The 19,670-nt window shown below is 36.0% G+C and overlaps 2 protein-coding genes across 7 annotated transcripts; one reads left to right on the top strand and one right to left on the bottom strand.

Annotated features, from left to right (window-relative positions):
- The first annotated feature begins 5,521 nt into the window (after positions 1–5,521).
- cldn18 (claudin 18) lies at positions 5,522–7,094 on the top strand. Its single transcript, XM_056742308.1, has 5 exons — positions 5,522–5,741; positions 6,162–6,326; positions 6,462–6,630; positions 6,778–6,876; positions 6,989–7,094. Exons 1-5 carry the CDS (start codon positions 5,522–5,524, stop codon positions 7,092–7,094), a joined length of 759 nt encoding a protein of 252 aa, XP_056598286.1.
- A 175-nt stretch (positions 7,095–7,269) lies between these two features.
- On the bottom strand, positions 7,270–19,570 carry hfm1 (helicase for meiosis 1). Of its 6 annotated transcripts, none has more exons than XM_056743632.1 (41): positions 19,352–19,372; positions 19,125–19,222; positions 18,713–18,821; positions 18,526–18,611; positions 17,629–17,863; positions 17,226–17,491; positions 16,990–17,031; positions 16,782–16,852; positions 16,569–16,701; positions 16,334–16,485; positions 15,676–15,753; positions 15,419–15,574; positions 15,134–15,334; positions 14,956–15,044; positions 14,715–14,758; positions 14,529–14,630; positions 14,283–14,428; positions 13,987–14,081; positions 13,741–13,874; positions 13,616–13,663; positions 13,430–13,510; positions 13,213–13,304; positions 13,024–13,130; positions 12,888–12,935; positions 11,932–12,029; positions 11,676–11,810; positions 11,473–11,558; positions 11,314–11,397; positions 11,090–11,244; positions 10,907–11,010; positions 10,591–10,803; positions 10,145–10,222; positions 9,949–10,070; positions 9,696–9,778; positions 9,518–9,594; positions 9,352–9,423; positions 8,427–8,684; positions 8,246–8,318; positions 8,099–8,132; positions 7,886–8,007; positions 7,270–7,798 (listed from the first exon to the last, which is right to left on the bottom strand). In XM_056743632.1, exons 3-41 carry the CDS (start codon positions 18,805–18,807, stop codon positions 7,732–7,734), a joined length of 4,362 nt encoding a protein of 1,453 aa, XP_056599610.1. In that variant the 5' UTR covers positions 18,808–18,821; positions 19,125–19,222; positions 19,352–19,372; the 3' UTR covers positions 7,270–7,731. The 6 variants fall into 6 exon arrangements, with proteins under 6 accessions (XP_056599610.1, XP_056599604.1, XP_056599608.1 ...); XM_056743626.1 differs by having other exon boundaries at positions 18,499–18,611; positions 19,352–19,370; XM_056743630.1 differs by lacking the exons at positions 19,125–19,222; positions 19,352–19,372 and adding an exon at positions 19,444–19,570 and having other exon boundaries at positions 18,499–18,611.
- Between the last annotated feature and the right edge of the window lie 100 nt (positions 19,571–19,670).

Genomic DNA, 19,670 nt, shown 5'->3' with positions numbered 1-19,670 from the left:
TGTTTCACGATAAAAGTCCCGTCGCACCTCAAATGTTCCACATACTTGATTTCGCACAAATTAGGCTTTGCTTTAAATTAAATTATTGCTTACAAATAGAGTAAGAAAGTTGATTATTTCCTTATTTATTTTTTATGTCTGCTTTAAAATTACTTTTCCCTCGACTTGCAGATGCATGTCTGTTTTTAAAAACTGAAAGCATGCGAGTTTCATTTTAGATATTGGTTCTTACATCTGGATTGTGCAGAAAAAAACAGCCTTTCAGTACTTAGGATGACAACAGCATTGGTGCAGTGACCTCTAGTGGTGATGAATTTCATAAAACAACAAATGAATCAATCATCACAGCTTTAATCTCATGTGTAGTTTAGCAGACTCCAACATTTGGGATTTACATTTGCATTTATACACACATTTGCTTACAAGTATGTGTAATCCCTGGAATGGAACCCATGACCTTGGGGTTTCCGCCATGCTCTCCAACCACTGACCTACAAGCCACAAGACGCATATGTAACCACCAAAAAGATGCATCTTCGCATTTTGTTTATCCCCCTCAAACTCAGTACGTGCTTTGCTCACAGGGCAACTTCCAGCTAAAAGCGTTTAATTTGCCATGGTACAGTACATTTGAAATTTTTAGCCTGCATTCTTTCACAAGGGTTTCTCTCAGTCTCTGAAAGCTGAATGATGTGATTTGTGACGTGCAGATAAGCAGGAATACTGTCCCAAAGCTTTATCTCCAGTGTGGTGCGTGCAAGTATTCATTTCACAGGGGCGAGCGTGAGAGTGGCTATGGGATGGATCCTGACACCTCTTTAGAGTTCTCCTACATTCCTTCAACACATTTTTACCAGGAATATTTCCATGAAAAAGCTTTACTTTATCAAATCTGATTAAAATAATCAGTTTTGTTTTTTCAAAATGCACTACTTGAAGTTGTCACAAGTTATTAATTCCAGATCAGAACAGGTCAAGGATAAATTGAAGGTTTTATTTTTAAATAATCTTTCCCTAAAAACATTTGACGTCAAAATAAGAATCCCCTTCAATACATTTTTAATGCCCTTTTCATGGCTTGATTGTGTTTATCAGTGCTATTAAGCCTCACACATTCACCAAGATTTTATCCGTGTTCTTAGGCCTGAGCATCACAACCAACGCATGACAGCTCATGAATGTAATGACCAATCAGAAGTTCAGTTGGGTCACCGGCGTAGAAGAGTTTTGTTGCAGGTCGCTCGCAAAGAGCAGATACGATCAGTCTGACTAGGGTGACCACCACCAAACAAACCAAATGTGGGACAGGTTATCTGTTTGTGTGGGATATGTTTAAAAAACAGACACAATTTTCCATTAAGTTAAAGGACAATTTGTCAACAAATTTATATTTTATTTTATGTAGCATTGGTGTATGATTTCAAAGGCTAATGTATTAATTAATTTGTTTGTTTGTTTGTTTTGTTGCGTTTATGTTGTTATGTTACACTAGGTACTAAATGGTTTATTAATGATGCATTACATGGTGCTCAGAGACAAAGATCCATTTTAAAAGGCTACAAGCAAATGCCTGAAAGTGATGATTTGAACACAGAGTCAAATAAAGTCAAATATCTTTTGTGTAGATAAATGACCTGCTGATTTGTTAGAGTGCACAGTATGTTAAAATATTTTTTTGCAGTGACTACAGCATACATCTTCATCTATTCAGCCCCTTTGATGTTGATGTACTTGCAAAACTGTCCGCTGTTTTGATAGACTTTTAATTTGAAAACTTAAAATGAACTCTTAATTTATGTTAAAGAATTAAGTTGGACAGGCAATTGTTTGGAGTATAATATGTTAATACGGATATTAAAAGAATCTTAAACTTTTAGCAGACAAATCCTAAAGCCACATGGAGAGAAAAACTATAAAACCATAAAACACCTCTTCATTATTTAGAAACCTGAACCAAAATCCTATGAAATTCATTTTTTGTATAATGAAAACAAATTGAGTTATCTTTTCACAACAGCATTTGTAATTACAATTGTGTAATATTTATATTTTACAAGCCTGTGTTCAGTGTATCTTCTCATTAGTTTTGCGTTAGCTCTCTATAATACATTTTAAATAACATGTTAAATAACTAATTTAAACTCTTATCATCCTCTTTTATTTTGTCATTCATTATTTGTTCCTCCTATTGTAATAATGACTGCAATTAGAAATATATTGTGATCAAATTTATCTGGCTGATTTGACATGTCTGTTTTGCTGTTTAAACATCATTTCCGTAATAAAAATCTTCAACCCTAAACCCTTAAAAGTCTTTGTCAGTGGTGAACTAGAAAAGACAGGAGTTAGAAGTTCTGGATCATATGGTAAACTATGGGAAAGTTTGTAAATCCTCATTCTAAAGTGACTGATAAGCAAAGAATAGGATATCTCTTTTTTTGCCCTGCCCTGGAAATGTTGACCCAACGATAAGGAATACCATGTCACAGTAGTTTCTACCTGAAATATGAGAAATGTAAATGGTTATACACTCTAAAAACAGATCTCTAAACACATATCTCTTAAAATATATAGGGGTGACATCAGGTAAAATGGGCCCTTTAAGGGTTGAGGGTCTTATCTCTTTACAAGTTAACAGCCAATGAATGCACATCATTCCAAACTAATGCCATATCAGTACTTTTGGCAAATTATTTCATTGGTCTGAAGTTTCTAAGGGGGGAGGGGCATTGCCTCAATTTCAGACATGCCAGAAAACAAAGTTGAGTGGCCTAAGATATCCAATCTTACTTCTCAATAATAAGGTTGGTAACCAGCAGAGGTCTACGGAGCCCTTTTAGGGACATGGTGGTGGAAAAAAAATGAGAGATACGTTTGCGAGAGAACGCAAATGTTTTGCGAGATAACGCAAAAGCTTTAATAAAATATTTTACTCTTCCCTCTCATTTTTTTCCACCACCATGTGCTCCTTAGAGGTCTAATAAGCAATTGTAATTTATAATTTGCACAAATATATTGCAACCTTTTTTTGATTCCTACCTTTTCACATTTCATATGTTTTTATTTTATTTTAACTCACCAACGAATTATTCCTGCGAGTTGGCCTAATAGAGAACAAGGACCGCGATTAATCGCGTTTCATCTGAACACAACATAATGTAAATTGTAGTCTGGGAGTGTGATAAGCTGCACAGATCACATTAGGTGACATAATTAATAACAAGTTAAGATGATGAATAATGATTAAAATCTTCACTCATTTTGGCGCCCTAGGGATCGGCGGCGCCCCTAGCATTTGCCTACTCCGCCTTTGCCCAGGGCCGGCTCTGTTTGTGAGATAAAATGCTAATTTTGCTAAATGATCCAGATTTTTATTTAAAAAATATCTATAAAAAATCTAATTTTAGTTAGCCTACTCACCCAAATTACCTAAATTGAGCCGTTTATTTCAGTTAAAATGGACCACCTAAGTTTAAGCAGAAATTCTGATGGTTACCCTATTAAAACGTATTTTTATTTTAAATATCTTGTACTATTGCATTACTCACTGAAAAGAGATAGGTTGAAAGAGATATTTTGATACAGAAGTGAGGTGTTGAAGTAAAGTATCCTTATGTTAAACTATTTATTATAGACAGCATGGAAAAACGGAAAGGGTCAGAAAGGAACATAAAGGAGATTGTCAGGATGTCTGCCACAGGGATGCGACACAAATACAACTGGTATTAAACTGTTGCCATAACACTGCCTGTTATTTCTATTGTTGATTTTGTTTTGCTTTTATTAAATCGATTGAAATGTTTGAGCGTGTTATCTCATCTCTTTGATATTCTTTGCAGTCATAGGCTGTTACCTTTTAAACTGTTGCCATGACACTGGGCTACTTGTTATTGTAAAAAGAATTGTTAAATTTAAATGCATTGTTACACTTGTTACATTATAAAATTATAATCCAGTTTGACTGGCCCATTTTTGCTGATCAACCTGCTGATTTTACCTGAACACTGCTATCTCGAAAATGTGGGTCAGCTAATGCTTCAAGACCTGTAAAGCTGCGTGAACAATTACTGCTTGATTTATTCCATCAATTCAACAAAAAATATAAAAAAAACTTTTTTAATAATAAGAACAGTTAAATGTCACACATGGGTTTTTTGTCAGTGTCCCACGCAATTAACCAAAAAGTGTCCCAATTTACATTTATTCATTTGGCAGACGCTTTTATCCAAAGCGACTTACAAGTAGGAGAGCATTAAACATTTTGTCAACGCACAAAACAGTAGTTTACAAGGCCATGCTGCTAGAAGAATTAAAGCTGAATTAAGCAAGGGAGAGAATTCACTTTTTTTAATAGACACAAGACATATACAGTTATTGGTTAGTCAAATAAATGCTGAACAGGTATGTTTTGAGTTTTTTTCTTTTCAAAGGTTTTCTTAAGTTGTGTAGGATGCTGCAGTTCGGGTGGAGGCTTGCAGTTCATTCCACCAGAGGGGAACCGAATGAGTAAAGGTGTTTGCAAGCGATTTGATGTCTTATATTGGCTGATATCACCCCGAAGGTGCTATACCCTAGCACCGCTTCGGTATAAAGAACCTGTTAATTCCCTGCATGGTTCTAAGGTTCAGATTTTTTTAATCAATTTATTTGTTTAATACATAGAATACCATGCCAAAAACAAAATTTTAAGAGGTTTAGGATTCATTTCATTCCATATGTTAATTGTATTATAGTTATCTCTCCATGTTTTCTATTGTGTTCTTATTTAGTAAAGTAAAACAACCTCACATTTTTATACACTATATTGTCAGCTTTGTGCAACAAATTGTTTAAAAAACAAATCTAAAAAGATTATCTGCCATACACACTGATTTTCTGAGCTTCAAAATGTTGATGTCAACTCAGGTTTATTCACTGTCCAACTAGATGACATGAATCTCACCATATAGGTATAAATGCTAAAACATGTATAATCTCTTAATTCTTAATCCCTTGCTCATAACACACTATTCAGTTCATGCTGTATGATTTCACATTTTGTTTAATTTCTTTACAAAAATCTGTATAATTCAATTGATTACTCACTGTGAAATGCTGTTTATTGTTTCCTCATTATTTGCTTCATGCATCACTACTGACCATGTATTCAGCAGACAAATCTTTAAATGTACTTAAAAATGATCAAAATATTAGGTGTGCTACATTAAAGCCTGTCTGAATAGCTCTGATTCATTGCACATCAAGTGACCTAATGTATAATTTGTGTTAATAAATGCTTTGACAAAGGAAGTGCATGAGGAATAGAGTTGTCATGTTAAATTTCTGGTGGAAGTAGGTGAAATCACGGCCACTCGAAGCTTATCATGAGCATCACCCTTGGAGCGTGCATGTGAGCCTCACACGCACGCTCTTGATATTTAAAGGCAACCTCACCCTTGTCTAGCCTCAGTTAACCTACAAGCCTTTCACCAGGAGGTTCTCCAGACCATCGACCCACGGCTGAAACCAGAACAGACGAAGAATGGCTTTCACAATGCTGCAGAATGGAGGTTTTGTGTCAGGCCTCATCGGTATGGCTTTAGTTTTTGCTGCCACTGTTATGGATAACTGGTGTGTCAAAGATCGTCAGGGGGACATGATCACGTCTATCTACACTTATAAGGGACTGTGGCGAAACTGCGAAGTGTCCAATGCTGGATTCACAGAGTGCCGACCACTCTATGGCCTTATAGGCTATTCAGGTTGGTTGACATTGCTTGTTTTGTGTACACGACTTAAGGTTTAGATTTCTCCGAATGTTTATATTTTTGCCAGACGAGTTGACTTTTGTGCACGTTTCACCGGCTATGTTATCTTAGCAATACAAGGAGAACAGAAAATGTAACCAATGGGAGCAACGTGAAAAGTAATTTACTAAAGCCATTAAAATGAACAAAATAAAAATGATCTTATTAAAAACATAATGGAATTGTACTGTTTTATACTGTACATATCCCTAGATTGTGTGCCGCATTTGAGCAAAAAAATAGTAAAGGTGTTGTCGCCATGTGTGATGTATGTAGAGTTTACACACGGTCAACAATATTATCAGAAACAGATCAAACAAAAGCCACTGGCCCTAGTGACAATTACTGTTTTCTTGTACTTGATTTCATTTTCAGGCCATTTCCAAGCTGTACGGGCACTGATGGTAGTTGCTATCGTCTTGAGTGTGACTGCAGCTTTTATCTCACTGTTTTCTCTAAAATGTGTCAAAACGAGAAGCATGGAGCATACCACCAAGGCCAAAATGACTCTATGTGCAGGAGTTATGTTTTTCATTGCCGGTAAACATCTTTTTCATTGCTTTGATCTTTAGTACTATAGTCAGAATACATTTTATACAAATTACATTTTAACCAACAATTCTGTGTATCATATCACAATTTTACACTTAAGAATCACATCTCTCTTGTTTTCAGGCCTCTGTGGCATTTCTGGCCCATCAGTGTACGCTAATGACATAGTGGCTAGTTTCATGATGACAAATTACAGTCCAAACCAAGGAAAGATAGGAGGCATGGGCCAGTACGGGGAAGAAATGGGAAAAGGCGGAATGGGAATGGGTGGAATGGACATGCACGCTCCCAGGTAAAATGAAAAACAAGCATTTTTTTTTTTTAAATGTGTTGATGACAAGTGTACCTATTTTCCACAATGGACTAGTAGTATTGTATTTGCTAGGTATTGAATGCATCACTTCCTGTTCTCTTATCTGGTTTGCTTTTCAACGGTCAGGTACACATTCGGCCCCGCCCTTTTCGTAGCTTGGGTAGGAGCAGCTTTGTTACTCCTGGGAGGAATTTTGAAGTGCATTGCATTTAAAGGCATGCAGGGGTAAGTCACTGGATTGTATTTTTAAAATTGAAGTCTATCATTTTAAAAAATACCACACTTATTTATTTGACAACTATGTGGATTCCCCATTAAGAAACCTGTTATTTTTTAGCGACAATGAAACAGAAAAGGGATATGTTTACAAAGCCCCAGCACACTGCAGTGCAGCTGATGAAGAGGTCGAACTTGAAAGACCAAAAGGATGTCAAAAGTATTAATGAAGCAAGATTAATTTTTCATGTCAGTTGTGTAAAACACTGTGCACTGAAGAACTGCAGTAATCTCCTTGGATGCTCGGATTAATGCAATAATGAATGTGTTACTTAGTTCTTAAATGTTACTACACAGAAAGAATGTATTAATATTATTTACAGTACTTTGGTAAAGCATGTATTTAGGTAAATAGGGCAGTTTATTAATATCCAATAAAAATCACTGTAAATTATGTATGATTGACTGTTAAACAAAAAATTGAAATAAAATTAAGCCACAACTGTCTGACTTCGATTTGCTTGTTCTAAATTTGCTAAGGCAGTACATTTTCTGGAGATTCGCTGGTCAGCCTGTGCTCATCAGATATAGGCCAGGTAACAAAAGGACCAGCATGATCTTTCGTTTGCTAACATTTTACTTTAATATTGAATGTATAACACATATTTCTAACATTTTCATTTTTTCACAAGAATTTAAATATCTAAGACGGTTAGTATATTAAACAGTTTTTTCAAAATCAATGGGTTGCCCTTGCATCCAATAACTTTGTTTCTACATACAGAACAAAATAATAAAAGTAAGACGTTTTTTTTCTGACATTGTCCATATTTTGAAAGCACAGGAACATACCAGTGCTAAAACTTACAACAGACCATCAAATATATCAATATAAACATCTGCCTCATTGTCGCTGTCCTTTGCACATTCCCTATAATAATAAGGCAACATTTTACAATTAATATTACCACATATAGAAATGTAGATAAAAGTAAAACTTTATCATTTCTTTAAATACCTGTTAGCATATATGTTTTCCTGTTGAGCTGTGTTTACCCTTGAGAAAATATCAAGGAGTGTAGTTTTTTTGGTCTCTCTCTGGTTGGAAGGTGTGTTCATGCTTATTTCTGAGCACACTCTCTGAGAAATAAGGGTTCAAGCATTTAGAAAAAAGGGTTGATGCTAGTCATTTTATGAGCATTTATATATTACTAAATGCTGTAATACTTACAGTCTGAGGTGTAGCAGCCACTGGAAGATGTATTCTGAAAAATAATATTCATATTAAAATATATATTTTCATAGGCATTAACAGCAAAAGCAATTAATCTTATTCTTATTTATTTCTTTTCCGATCACAATTCTTTTCTTTCATTACCTTTGTGGCAAGATTGAACTTAATGTTTTTTGTGTGGTTTGGGCTTGAGTTTGTGCTACTGCAGACAGACACCCTATCACACAAAACAAATCACTCAGCAGTAATTGTTGATTGATTTATAATTCATAAATTATTTTACTTAAGTCTTGAAACATAAAGATGACAAACAAATTTAACAAACCAGCATTTGTTGGTTGATAATGACCCATCTTTAGATCGCATGCTTCAGATTCACAACACAACTCAGTAGCATGGAGCAAGTGACCATCATCAAAATCATCCCAATCATTCACTCCCAGGTCAAAGGTCACATTAAGAGTACCAGCCCAGTCAGAGCAGTGCTCTGGATTTGCATGGGTTGAATAAACATCAGCTTTATGAGAGGCGATTCCATTCATCTGTTTATGTTTGAGGGTCTTCAGTTGACCACATACAACCTCTTAAAAGAAAAAAAACAAACTCTGTCAGTTCAATGACTAATAATGGCTTAATCGATGGTGGAACACAAACAACAAGACTATGAATGGCTGTGAAATCCAGGCTAACTGAGATTTGGAGCATTGAAGTAGTTTTAGGTACTTTTTTAGTAGTTTTTTTACTAATTTAAATTGACAATGTATTTGTATAAACTATTTTCATTTATTCTCAGCAATACCAGATATTTCAGACTGGGCAGAGTGTTGCATTTAGTGGGTTTTTATCTACAAATATTTAATTAACATATACTATGTGTGGAGAACATTCACTCAACATCATAATCTCATTTTTGATTAAGATGGCTGAGTTTTTTGGTGGTTTAGGATATTTTACACTGTAAATAATACATTATAATTTTTAGATCGAGTTGTCCGTTATAATACAAAAAATTATTTATTTATTTACACTTATTTACAAAAATACAGAGAGATGGTTTCCTAATCATAGATTTCAATCTTTGACATGGCCTAACTAAGTCCATATATTATATTTTTACAGAATGTTTTTTATGTTTTTTTATTATGTATAATTTTTTGCATGAAAAAGTAAATAACAAAGAAATGACTTTAGTCGCGTTTTCAAAGGCAAGGTCTCATATGTTTCAAACACCAGAATCTCATGTACTGAACCTTGAGCTGAAGAAGTAGCTTGTCCATGATCTACCATTTCAGAATAAAAGCCTCCCATACAGTCATCGTAACCTGCAATTGAAAAGTGACATGTAAAATTTTATTGGTATTTAACAAATTATGCTTAGTCACTTAAGTGTCTGTGACATGAGTTAACAAACTGTACCTTCAAAAGATGAATTATCACTTGGTAGTTTTGGGTTTTCACATCTACTTTGAGTATAACACTGACTTACCCTAATGCTTGAAAGCAAACACAGACAACATTAATTAATAAATAACAATAAATAAGACCTTGCTCAGCATTCATTTCTAGTGGTCAAAACTTGTAAACACAAGGATACTTCTTGACAGCAGGAAGTGTGTCTTTGGGTTTGTATGAGAACTGTTGCATGCCTATAGCTGCTGTTTCATTATTCATCATCATCTAAAAGAAAAATGAAAATCAAATTGACTTAAAAAATTAAACTTGGTTTTATTTGAATAATTTAAGTGTCACTGTTATATTTGAAACGTTAATGAATCTTTCTAACGGACTACACATTTCTTGACAATTATTTACATATAATCATTAGTAGTCAAATTCAAAACACTGACCTTCAAGCGTTTCGCAGGAGTCTCTGTGAGTCTCACATTCCTCATTTTCATATCTTTAAGGTATGATGAGAAACTGGACTGATTTGCTGGTCTTTTCAAAATAATTTCAACTCCAACTTTGCCTAAAGGGTTAACTCAATTAATCGCATCGAAACACACAGAAAAAAGTGAGTCATGTAGAAAAGTTAGTACTCACAACAGTCATGTCCACAGAGCTCCTTATTTCTGCAGAGATGATTACACTGTCTCTTTAAAGTATCTTGAGTAGGTTGATCTATTATGAACCAGAGAATGTGTAATAAAAGAGCCCAAGACACTATTGATTCTTTGTAATTAGAGTGATTATGTGTGGCAATAAATTTAAAAACTGGAATATAACATACAATACTGTACATACTGTACTCAGTGTTGGGTAAGTTACTCTGGTAAAATTCCGTAACCAAAGTATTACAAATGTGAGAAGGATACATTAAAGCATACATTTCAAAGTGAAATTACAGAAAAATAAGAGTAATCCCTTACGTTACTTTTCCAAAGGTTTACTTTTACTTAGTAACTAGTTACACCCAACACTGACTGTACTGTATATGCACAAGACTCCATAGAATGTCAATAAGCTAATGCAGCTTATACCAGTTGTACCTCTGTCTGAGGACTGATCATGTTGTTGTTGTTGTTGTTGTTGTATAGGACTGTGAACTTTGTTTGTCCGAGTTGTCAGTACTGGGTTTTCTATAAATGGCTTCAGAACCCTCTGCATTCTCCATGTAGGGCTCTGTATGACCTGAGATTCAGTGCCAAAACTCTTCTCTCCTAAGAAGAAGGTGCTGCACTTCTTCTGTATGTCCAGACCCACTATATAACATCAATTCATAATTGCCAAATCTGACTATCTACATGTATATGTTTGCGCTATTCGAAAGATTAAAATGTTTATTGAATGCCTTGAAACACTGACCATATTCTGAACTTATCAAATGAATGTTGATCTCCTCTCCCTTTGATATTCTTGCGACCTCAATTCTCTTTGACCATTTCCCAGACTTCAAGAGTACTGCATCCCTGAAAAAAAGCGACTAATTAATCTTTTATTTGGGTATTTGATAATTTGCAAATGATTATTACATCCCATAGATCTTACATAATTTTCTGTTGGAAAACGACATTATTGTCACAGTCCCCAATAATGAGTGTGACATGATGGTGGTCTGGTGCTGTCTGTTTCGCTGCCATCTCTTTAAAATTCTTTGAGTTCACAGTGACAACAATCTCAGCTGACACATTATATCGTTGAATCTAGAAAGAAATATTCAAAATATCATTCAATCATGTCTCTCTTTTAACATAAAAATGCAGAAATGTTACCTGTTCCAAATTCACTTCATATTTTGGGAGTTTGCTGACGGCTTCCTTTATTTGGTTTCCAAAGGGAGGATGTCGGTTCACAATCTGTCAAAAGCTATACGTCATTATTACCGAATGGAAATTTCATTTTAGGAAATGCATTTAGGGGTTTTTGCCTACTAGCTCTAGCTCTCTAGGACTGGTCTCCTCAATTTTGCTGAATGTTGTGAGCCCTGCATTCACCATGGCTGTGGCAAATGACTGTCCTGTAGTACAAAAGAAACCACAAATATTCAACAAATCTTTTAAATATCCAGTATATAAAGATACTATAGTTTTTTATATGAAAATAAATGTCTAGTTCTAAGGAGGAGTTTCCCAACCTATCTTCTCAAGCTGTTTGGAAACATAAGGTGAGTTTTCCCACAGTTTGGCTCTGAAACATTTGGCAAGTATCAAAGAGTTGAGCTGAGCAGAGAAATTCTTTTGAGAGTGATGACGGAGAAACTCAGTCAGATCTGGTAGAGACCAAAAACACCATTTTGCAAAAGGTGACAAAAAACAGTACACTTACAATTTCAAAGCCATGTCATCAGTGAAAAACAAGCATAAGAGAGACATTAAGAGAATTGAGCTCACATTTGCTGACTCTAATTGCATTTCGGAATATCTTTCCAGTGTCCTGTATGAGTCCAAACTCCTGAATGGGGATACAGCCGAGCTGAGCTTGAATCAGACTGGCAGAAAAAATCATACAGTACATAAATACAAATCTTTGAAAACATCCCAAAGAAGCAACAGGTCTGTATAAAAGTCATTTTAACAGGATTGACAAATTTACACAAATGATTCTCTATTGCAGATCTGCTTTGATACTGTCATGGACAGCAAGGAACAAAATAGGTCCTTGAATATATAAATTTGGCTTTGTGCCACTGGATGTGACATAAAACAAAGAGGAACCTGTAGAAAACCCAATTCAAATTATCTTCCAAAAAGCTCAACTCAACTTTATTTAAATAGCACTTTTACAATTTTCATTGATACAAAGCAGCTGTACATGAGACACATTGACTTCAAGTAAAACAACTAAAGTCATACACCTGTAAAAACAAGAAAACACAAACGACAAACATACAAATGCTCCACACACACAATATGCATACATACTTACACACATCGACATAGACGCACACACGCAAACACACTCGCACACACGCACAGTGAAAGCACACATTTGAGATAAAGCAGAGAGAACCACAGGTCAAATATTAAACGGACTATAAATTCCTATATGCAATATTAGTTATGTAAAACTTCTGAATTCTAAAGCAGCCCCCCGCCAGGCAAATAGTGCAAAACGGTGGCGAGGAACCCAAAACTCCAAACGAGAAAAAAACCCTCAGGAGAACCCAGGCCCAACCAGGGGATTCCAGTTCCCCTCTGGCAAAAGCTGCTGCCTCTGCACAAGCTCAACAGTGCTTGCACAACAAGGCTAAATAAAAAATAAATAAACTTACTAATAAGGTAAATTATAGATTTAAGATTATCATTAACAATCTAATAGCATTTGAAAAGCAATTGGAAAAACTTACCAGTTTACTTTCATGTCATTACTTTTGATCTTTCCCTCCATGGGATACCTGAAAAAGATATATTACATATATTACATTTTATTAGTCCACTCATATATTAACTGTGAGTTTTATAACTGCTGGAGAGAAGTCTGACCTGATGGTAGTTCTGTTCTTGTCCTTGTTCAGCATGTTCAAGGTTTTTTTCTCGTTTACTCTCAATTGCACATCGCTAAATTCCTTCCCCTTTGATATCATTTCAATCTAAAAACAAACAAACATTGAAACTGTATATTGTTCTGACGCAAATCAATAAAAGCTACAGTGATTCCAAATGCTTTCTAACCAGTTCAGGTAAAGTCTCGTTTCCTGTCACCTCACTAAACTGCCTCACAGTGTCAAAGGCGACACAATATCTGGCCATGAGTTTTCCTGTCTCTGTGTGTGACATTTCATTACAATCAATGCCAATATCAGAAGAGTACCAATTATCTAATACACAAAACAGAAAAGATATTTAAACTACCATATATTTGAAAGACATATACACAGCAATCTGTCACCTGTGGGTTTGATGTTAATGTCTTCATCCATGGTAATCAGATTCAATGAGGCCAAAGAGTTCAGGTTTTTCAAGCACAGTTCTAAAACAGGGTGAAATCTTTATTCACACCACAAGTAGTTTGTTGGTAGCCAAATAGCTAGTTTGCTTAGATAACATGATTAATAGTTGATCAATTTTGTCATACCTTGTAATTTAGTTTCAATTCCACATTTGTCAAGGTCAGGGGGGAAACCTAAGACAAAATATGGAAAGTAATATAAAATAGAAACCAGTTTGTAACTTTAAAATCACCAAAAGTTAAGGCCTTACCATAGTGCTTGGGGTTTTTTAAAGCACGGATGTACAAGAAGGTTGAGCGAATCCAGTCTAGAGCCATGTTGACATCAGATATGGTGTGGAGAACAATCTCAGCATTCAAGTGCTCCACCAAGTTTGTATGCAAACTGAAACCACAACTTTCATTACGTTCATAAGTAGTAAATAAACCAACAGGTATACAGTATATCATATGTTTAAACAATTCTCTCTGAAACGACATCTCCCTGATGTATGTACCTGCTCTCAATGCTGTCTATGCCACTCAAAAACTGTGTGTATTTGTTCTTTGTTTGAGACCTGGTCATGATCACTGCAGTTGCTGTTGTATCAAACTAAACATAAATCAAAGCCATGTTGTAATTGTTAAATGCTTGACCTAACCTACCCTCTTATATCACTGCATGTAAAGTGCACTTGCAGTATGTGTTCATTTCCACGCACATTATTTATGCGTTTCTGGAGTATTGTAAATGAAACCCATAAGCACCACACTTCACAAAGACATCTGTCAGTTTGAACTGTGTCAGCAGTACCTGTGGTCTGCCTGCTCTCCCAATCATCTGCAACAGGTCAGCTTCATTGTACTCTTCACATGCGCCACCAACATAGTGCAGTGTGGATTTGATAACCACTAGATGGGCTGGAAGATTCACACCCATGGCTAAGGTGCTGGTTGTAACTGTATAAGATAAAAGAGTGTTTAACTTAGTTACATGACAATACATTGTGAACTGAATAATGAGCATCAAAATGAAAGGGTGAAATGTCTATAAACGTACACAACACTGGCAGGTCACCCACTGTAAATGCATCTTCAACCACTTTTCTGTCTGACACTCCCATGCCGGCATGGTGATATCCAATGCCACAAAGAATCAGATCTGAAAAAGGTTGGTTAAAAAAACTTCAGATAACCTTCATGTAAAAAAGCATTTACTGACCTCATATAAATAAAGCATACACACCTTTGAGTTTTGAATCAACTGTTGAGTTTGCATACTTTATTAGCCTATGAAAGAGGTTATGAGTTACATAACATATCTTATATAAAGTAATAAGAATCATTCATGTTGGGTAAACATCTGTGATAAGGCAACAAAATCATCAATAAAAAAATTCTCAATTACACTTTTTTCCTATTTTGTGAATTTCTAACAAGAAATGTACTTGAATAAACTATGGCTGTAACATGATCAAATACTATACCTCTGTTTGTGGTCAATGCTCATAATGAATCTGGCATCTTTGGCAAGCACAGCAGCAGACTGTTGAACTCCTTTTCTTGTAGAGCAAAACTAGTACAATATGAGATGAAAAAAAATTCTGTACTTTTCATTTAAAAAACAACAGCCCAACACATACACATTCACAAAGATTCACATACCACAAGTGATGGTTTTTGATCCGAGTAGGTCTGAATGATATTGGCCATTTTGTAGTTTAGAGAAAGATCAAACTTAAATTCATTCTGTTTGTTTCCACAGGGGAACCCAAGCACGACCTTCCTCAGTTTCACTGGCCTATGACTCTCATCCATCTCCAGACAAGTGGCAGGCCCTGATTCATCTGACAGCCATTCAGATATCTTCAAAATGACAAACAGCACAGAAATAATACAGAACCCACACGTTCTAAATGACTTCAGTTCTTCTTAAAACATCTCCCTTACATCCTGAATATTGGGGATGGTGGCGGAAACAGCCACAAATCTCATTGAAGCATTTGACTCTGGATTTACAGCCTGGCTGTATGAATACATGGTTTTCATTCTGGTGACTACAACCTCAAGAGTGGCTCCACGGGTTTTGTCTTTCACCACATGTACCTAGAGACAATACACAGCACTGATGTCATTCACTAATAATATCACTGCCACCTATTTTGAACCACCGGTATTAATGATCAAGTGGGTGTCACGAAACGTACCTCATCGATGAGAAAGAGACGGACAGACCGCAATAAACAGTTATCCTTCCACCTTCTTGTCATGCTGTCCCATTTTTCCTTTGAAGTGAAATAATTTTTCAGCGTTGTAAAAAGATTTTCATCTGAAGACTCACAATGCCCACAGTCTGTATAGAGACTGTCTGATCCGTACTTCACACAAAACCTGATATCACTCTAATCTAGTAACCAAATGTGACGGTGTGACATTGCACAATAAAGTCATGGAAATAGTCTTGCTTAGGTCCAACCACAGTGATATACTGAGTGATTTTTAAACATTTTACCAGGTTATTGACTTTAATAATTAATTCAGCAAGTAAATTAGAAATGATCTAGAAAATACATAATACTGTAAATGTGTTGTTTTTATGGATGTGAACTAGTTTAAACTTTTGCACAAGCAGAAATTCTGATGACAGAGTCTATAACCACTTTCTGGTTTATATTTATTTGGACATGTAAGCTACCATTGTTTTTTTATATTCATTGTTTCTTTGCCTTGCCTGTCAAGCGTTGTGGCCTGTTTCAAATAAACAAACAAGCCTGTCCCAATGGTGGGCAAAAATCAAAAGAAGGTATGTTGTAGTTAATGGGGCAGTTATTTGCCAAAATAAGCTGCCTTACTATGGAGACTTACCGGAGTTGTCAAAATTAGATGAGCATCCTGGACTTCAAACATGTCATCGATCTCTGTGTCTCCTGTAAGCTCCTTGCATTTTAGTCCGAGAGGTCCAAATTTTTGGTTCCAGTTTTCATATTGCTGACCGCAAAGAGCCTTAATTGGTGCCACTGAAGTATAAACCAAAAAAAGATGAAATACTACCTACTAAAGGAGAGAATACTATTATAATACTAAATAATGTCCAACTCACTGTATACAGCTCTGACATTGTGCCAGGGCTCTGAAACCTCAAGCAGAAGACGAATAATGGCCAACTCAAAGAGCACGGTCTTCCCAGAGCCCGTAGGGGCACAGGCAACAAAGTTTTTACTGGTGTATAGAATCTGAAATAGAGCAAAACCTTGCCACAAACTACATTTATGACCATAAACCATCGGACAATGTTTAAATGGCAGCGACTTACATCATCCAATGCTTGGGACTGTAAGTAGTTAAAGTAGGGGAATTCTTTGAATACACTTCTGAATTTAGCAGCTATGCATATATCAAGGAAAACATTCAACATGACAATTATACATCGTCACCACAATTTAAAGGTATAAATAGGCATCAAATCCTGTTCATTCAATGTAAACGATTTCTTTCCAGGTGAGCTGAATTGAAGAGGATACGAATTTCAGAGACTGGACGGAGAGTTCCTCTTCCAGATGACCCTTTGAAAACAATACTTATATGTTAAGATTTTACAATAATAATTCATGATCACATTTTTCATAGTTGAAGACTGACTAGACCACAATGATGATGACTGGTGAAAACTTTAAATTCATATTAAAACTATTATCAATTGACAATGGTAATAGAATTTTGAACACAGTACTAAAAGTGCACTTGTATTTTGAATTACCTTCAAATTCTATTGGTTTAGAAGCAAGCTGGAGATCATGGACTGTATTTGCATGAAAACCATCTTTTTGCTCTACAGAATGGCACTGCTCTGCTCGGCCCGTACCAATAAACGGACTACAGGTAGCAACAGCATGCGCTTTCTGCGGACCTCTTGTTGTCATAGCAACCTGACCCAGGAAAGGGTCATCATTTGTTATTGCTGTCAACTGATTTGTTATACCGTCTTCACCATTCCCAGACATCTTTGCAGGAGTTCTGAACAACCTAAGGGAAGAATTAAAAGGCATCTATTTACCCGTGTATTGTTCCAATGCCAATATCCATGTAAATAAAGAACTACTAGTTAAATAAGCAAATTTTGTTAACTCAAACCATATGTAGAAACAAAAAACAAAGAGTACTGAGTCTTGAAGGCAGAGTAACTGGCAGGAGGTGAAGGTCTTGTTTCCAAAAGGCAATCCATATCCTGCACTGAACCAATAGAGATACCTCTTTTTCCAGAGGTTTCATGTGTCCACAGAACAGATTCCTCCAGCTCCTGTGATTTCATAGTCTTGGACACTTGGACACTTTCAACAGGATTGCAATTGAGCTTATTTGGCGGAGGGAGAAACTTCTTTGATCTCTGAGTGTAACCTTGACGAAAATAAATGAGGAGGAGGATTAGTAAATGAATGATGAGGAGAATTGACTTCTATATTTACTCTCTCCTGTCAGTCCCGAATAAGACATTTCTTTACTTTTAATGAACCCAGCAGCATGGAAGTAAGATATGTGCTGTGTGTAATTTTTGGGAGGATCTTTTGACAGAAATGCATTCAAATATACTGTACATAACTATATCTTCAGTGGTGTATAAAGACCTAACATAACGAAGCGTTATTTATTTATCAGCTCAAATTGAGCCTTTTCTATCTACACTGCGGGTCCCCGCATAGAATTCACCATGTTGTTTCTACAGGAGCCCTAAACGGACAAACTGCTCTACAGAGCACGTTTCGTAAAATCGTTTACTCCTTTTGCAAAGAAGCGAAAGCGTGCCAACATCTTAGTCCTGTGTCGGCCTCCGTAGTGCTTCGAAAGGGAGGGGGAGTGGTGGAGTGAGCCGTTGGTTGCCATTCGCAACCTCACCGCTAGATGTCGCTAAAATTCATACACGTTTAACAGGAGCAATACACATGCAGTGCCAGACAATGCATAGTTTGTATGATATTATAAATCAAATATCTGTAGACTTCCTGATAAAAACCTCTGGCCCAAACAGTACTAACCATATGATGAGAGTGTTGCGGCCTTGCCTTGAATGCCTTGCCTTGCAGGTATTTCTGATAGTGAGGATGGAGCATTGAATGTCCTGGAATACTGTCCATGACATAAAGGTTTTCTATACAGAAGAACACATGCTTTCATAAAAGTATGAGCTGGTATTTCAGTTATTCTCATATCATTTGGTATGTCTACTACATGGTGTAAAGTCCTGCTCACACTTTATGAATCACAGGCCCGTCATAAAACAGGTTATCCAGCGAAGATGCGCCTTCTTCTGAATCGAACATGTTGTGGGCGTCAATGTATAACATTTATGTTCGTCATCCTAGAAAACAGAAAGGACAAAGACCAATTGTAATATAGATCACTGAGGTATGAAACGCCTGGGACGTGAATACATCTGTGTTACGTAAATGTCGTATGAACAGTTGTGTGGTAATTAGCCGGTTTGCTAACGTCACTCTGAGGTAAAATAACGAGTTAACAGCTTCTGATTCTGAATGTCCTATATTATCATATGTGAATAAAGCTTGTAAAGAGAGTATTAATGAGCAAAAGACATTATATGACATATGTCAGATTTAATGAATGTTATTCCTAAAATGCAAACATTTGGTGTGAGAAATACTTTGTAGCTGCGACTCCCTGAAGATAACGAGTCAAGTGGTAAACCCGCGAGATGTGTAATCGCGCGCAGTCTCAGGTCATAAAGCCATCACTAAACAGCTTTGTTACAGTACATTAACATACATGTTAAAATAAGTCACGATGTTACCAATCTATAGAAGTAACGTAAATGCAATTTATTTTAAGAGTATGATACCGACAGCTGTCTGTCTGGTTAAAGATAAACACCTTGTATGAAGGAATTTGGTTTGTCCCCAATCATTCATGTTGTACAGTTGATTCATGTATAAATCAACTGTTTACCTTAAAGTGTAACGTACCAATCTATACACGTGTTTTTATTGATAATACAATTATTAAGGAGAGCTATTGTCAGTCTTGCGATTTTATCCGCTGCTTATTCTTTCTCCGAGTCTGTTCCCTTCACCGTCGGTACTTCTACTTGACACCTATTTGGAATAGTCCACTTTCTGTTTGGGGGGCGCTGCCTACGTGATGAATATAAATAACTCATATTCGCACGAGTAAACGTTCGAAACATGTTTTG

The sequence above is a fragment of the Triplophysa dalaica genome, chromosome 3 (assembly GCF_015846415.1).
Source record: "Triplophysa dalaica isolate WHDGS20190420 chromosome 3, ASM1584641v1, whole genome shotgun sequence".
Classification (NCBI taxonomy): domain Eukaryota; kingdom Metazoa; phylum Chordata; class Actinopteri; order Cypriniformes; family Nemacheilidae; genus Triplophysa; species Triplophysa dalaica.
This window is presented reverse-complemented; position numbering and strand designations above follow the sequence as displayed.

What these genes read in the sequence shown, in the direction of transcription:
- hfm1 (XM_056743630.1), bottom strand. Translation starts at nt 18,807, where the DNA reads ATGTTATACATTGACGCCCACAACATGTTCGATTCAGAAGAAGGCGCA. An exon ending in GGAGAGCAGGCAGACCACAG is followed by an intron (nt 14,082 to 14,282) that starts GTACTGCTGACA and finishes ATTTATGTTTAG; the next exon opens with TTTGATACAACAGCAACTGC. An exon ending in TGATAATTCATCTTTTGAAG is followed by an intron (nt 9,424 to 9,517) that starts GTACAGTTTGTT and finishes TTTCAATTGCAG; the next exon opens with GTTACGATGACTGTATGGGA.
- cldn18 (XM_056742308.1), top strand. Translation starts at nt 5,522, where the DNA reads ATGGCTTTCACAATGCTGCAGAATGGAGGTTTTGTGTCAGGCCTCATC. An exon ending in ATGGACATGCACGCTCCCAG is followed by an intron (nt 6,631 to 6,777) that starts GTAAAATGAAAA and finishes TTCAACGGTCAG; the next exon opens with GTACACATTCGGCCCCGCCC. An exon ending in GCATTTAAAGGCATGCAGGG is followed by an intron (nt 6,877 to 6,988) that starts GTAAGTCACTGG and finishes GTTATTTTTTAG; the next exon opens with CGACAATGAAACAGAAAAGG.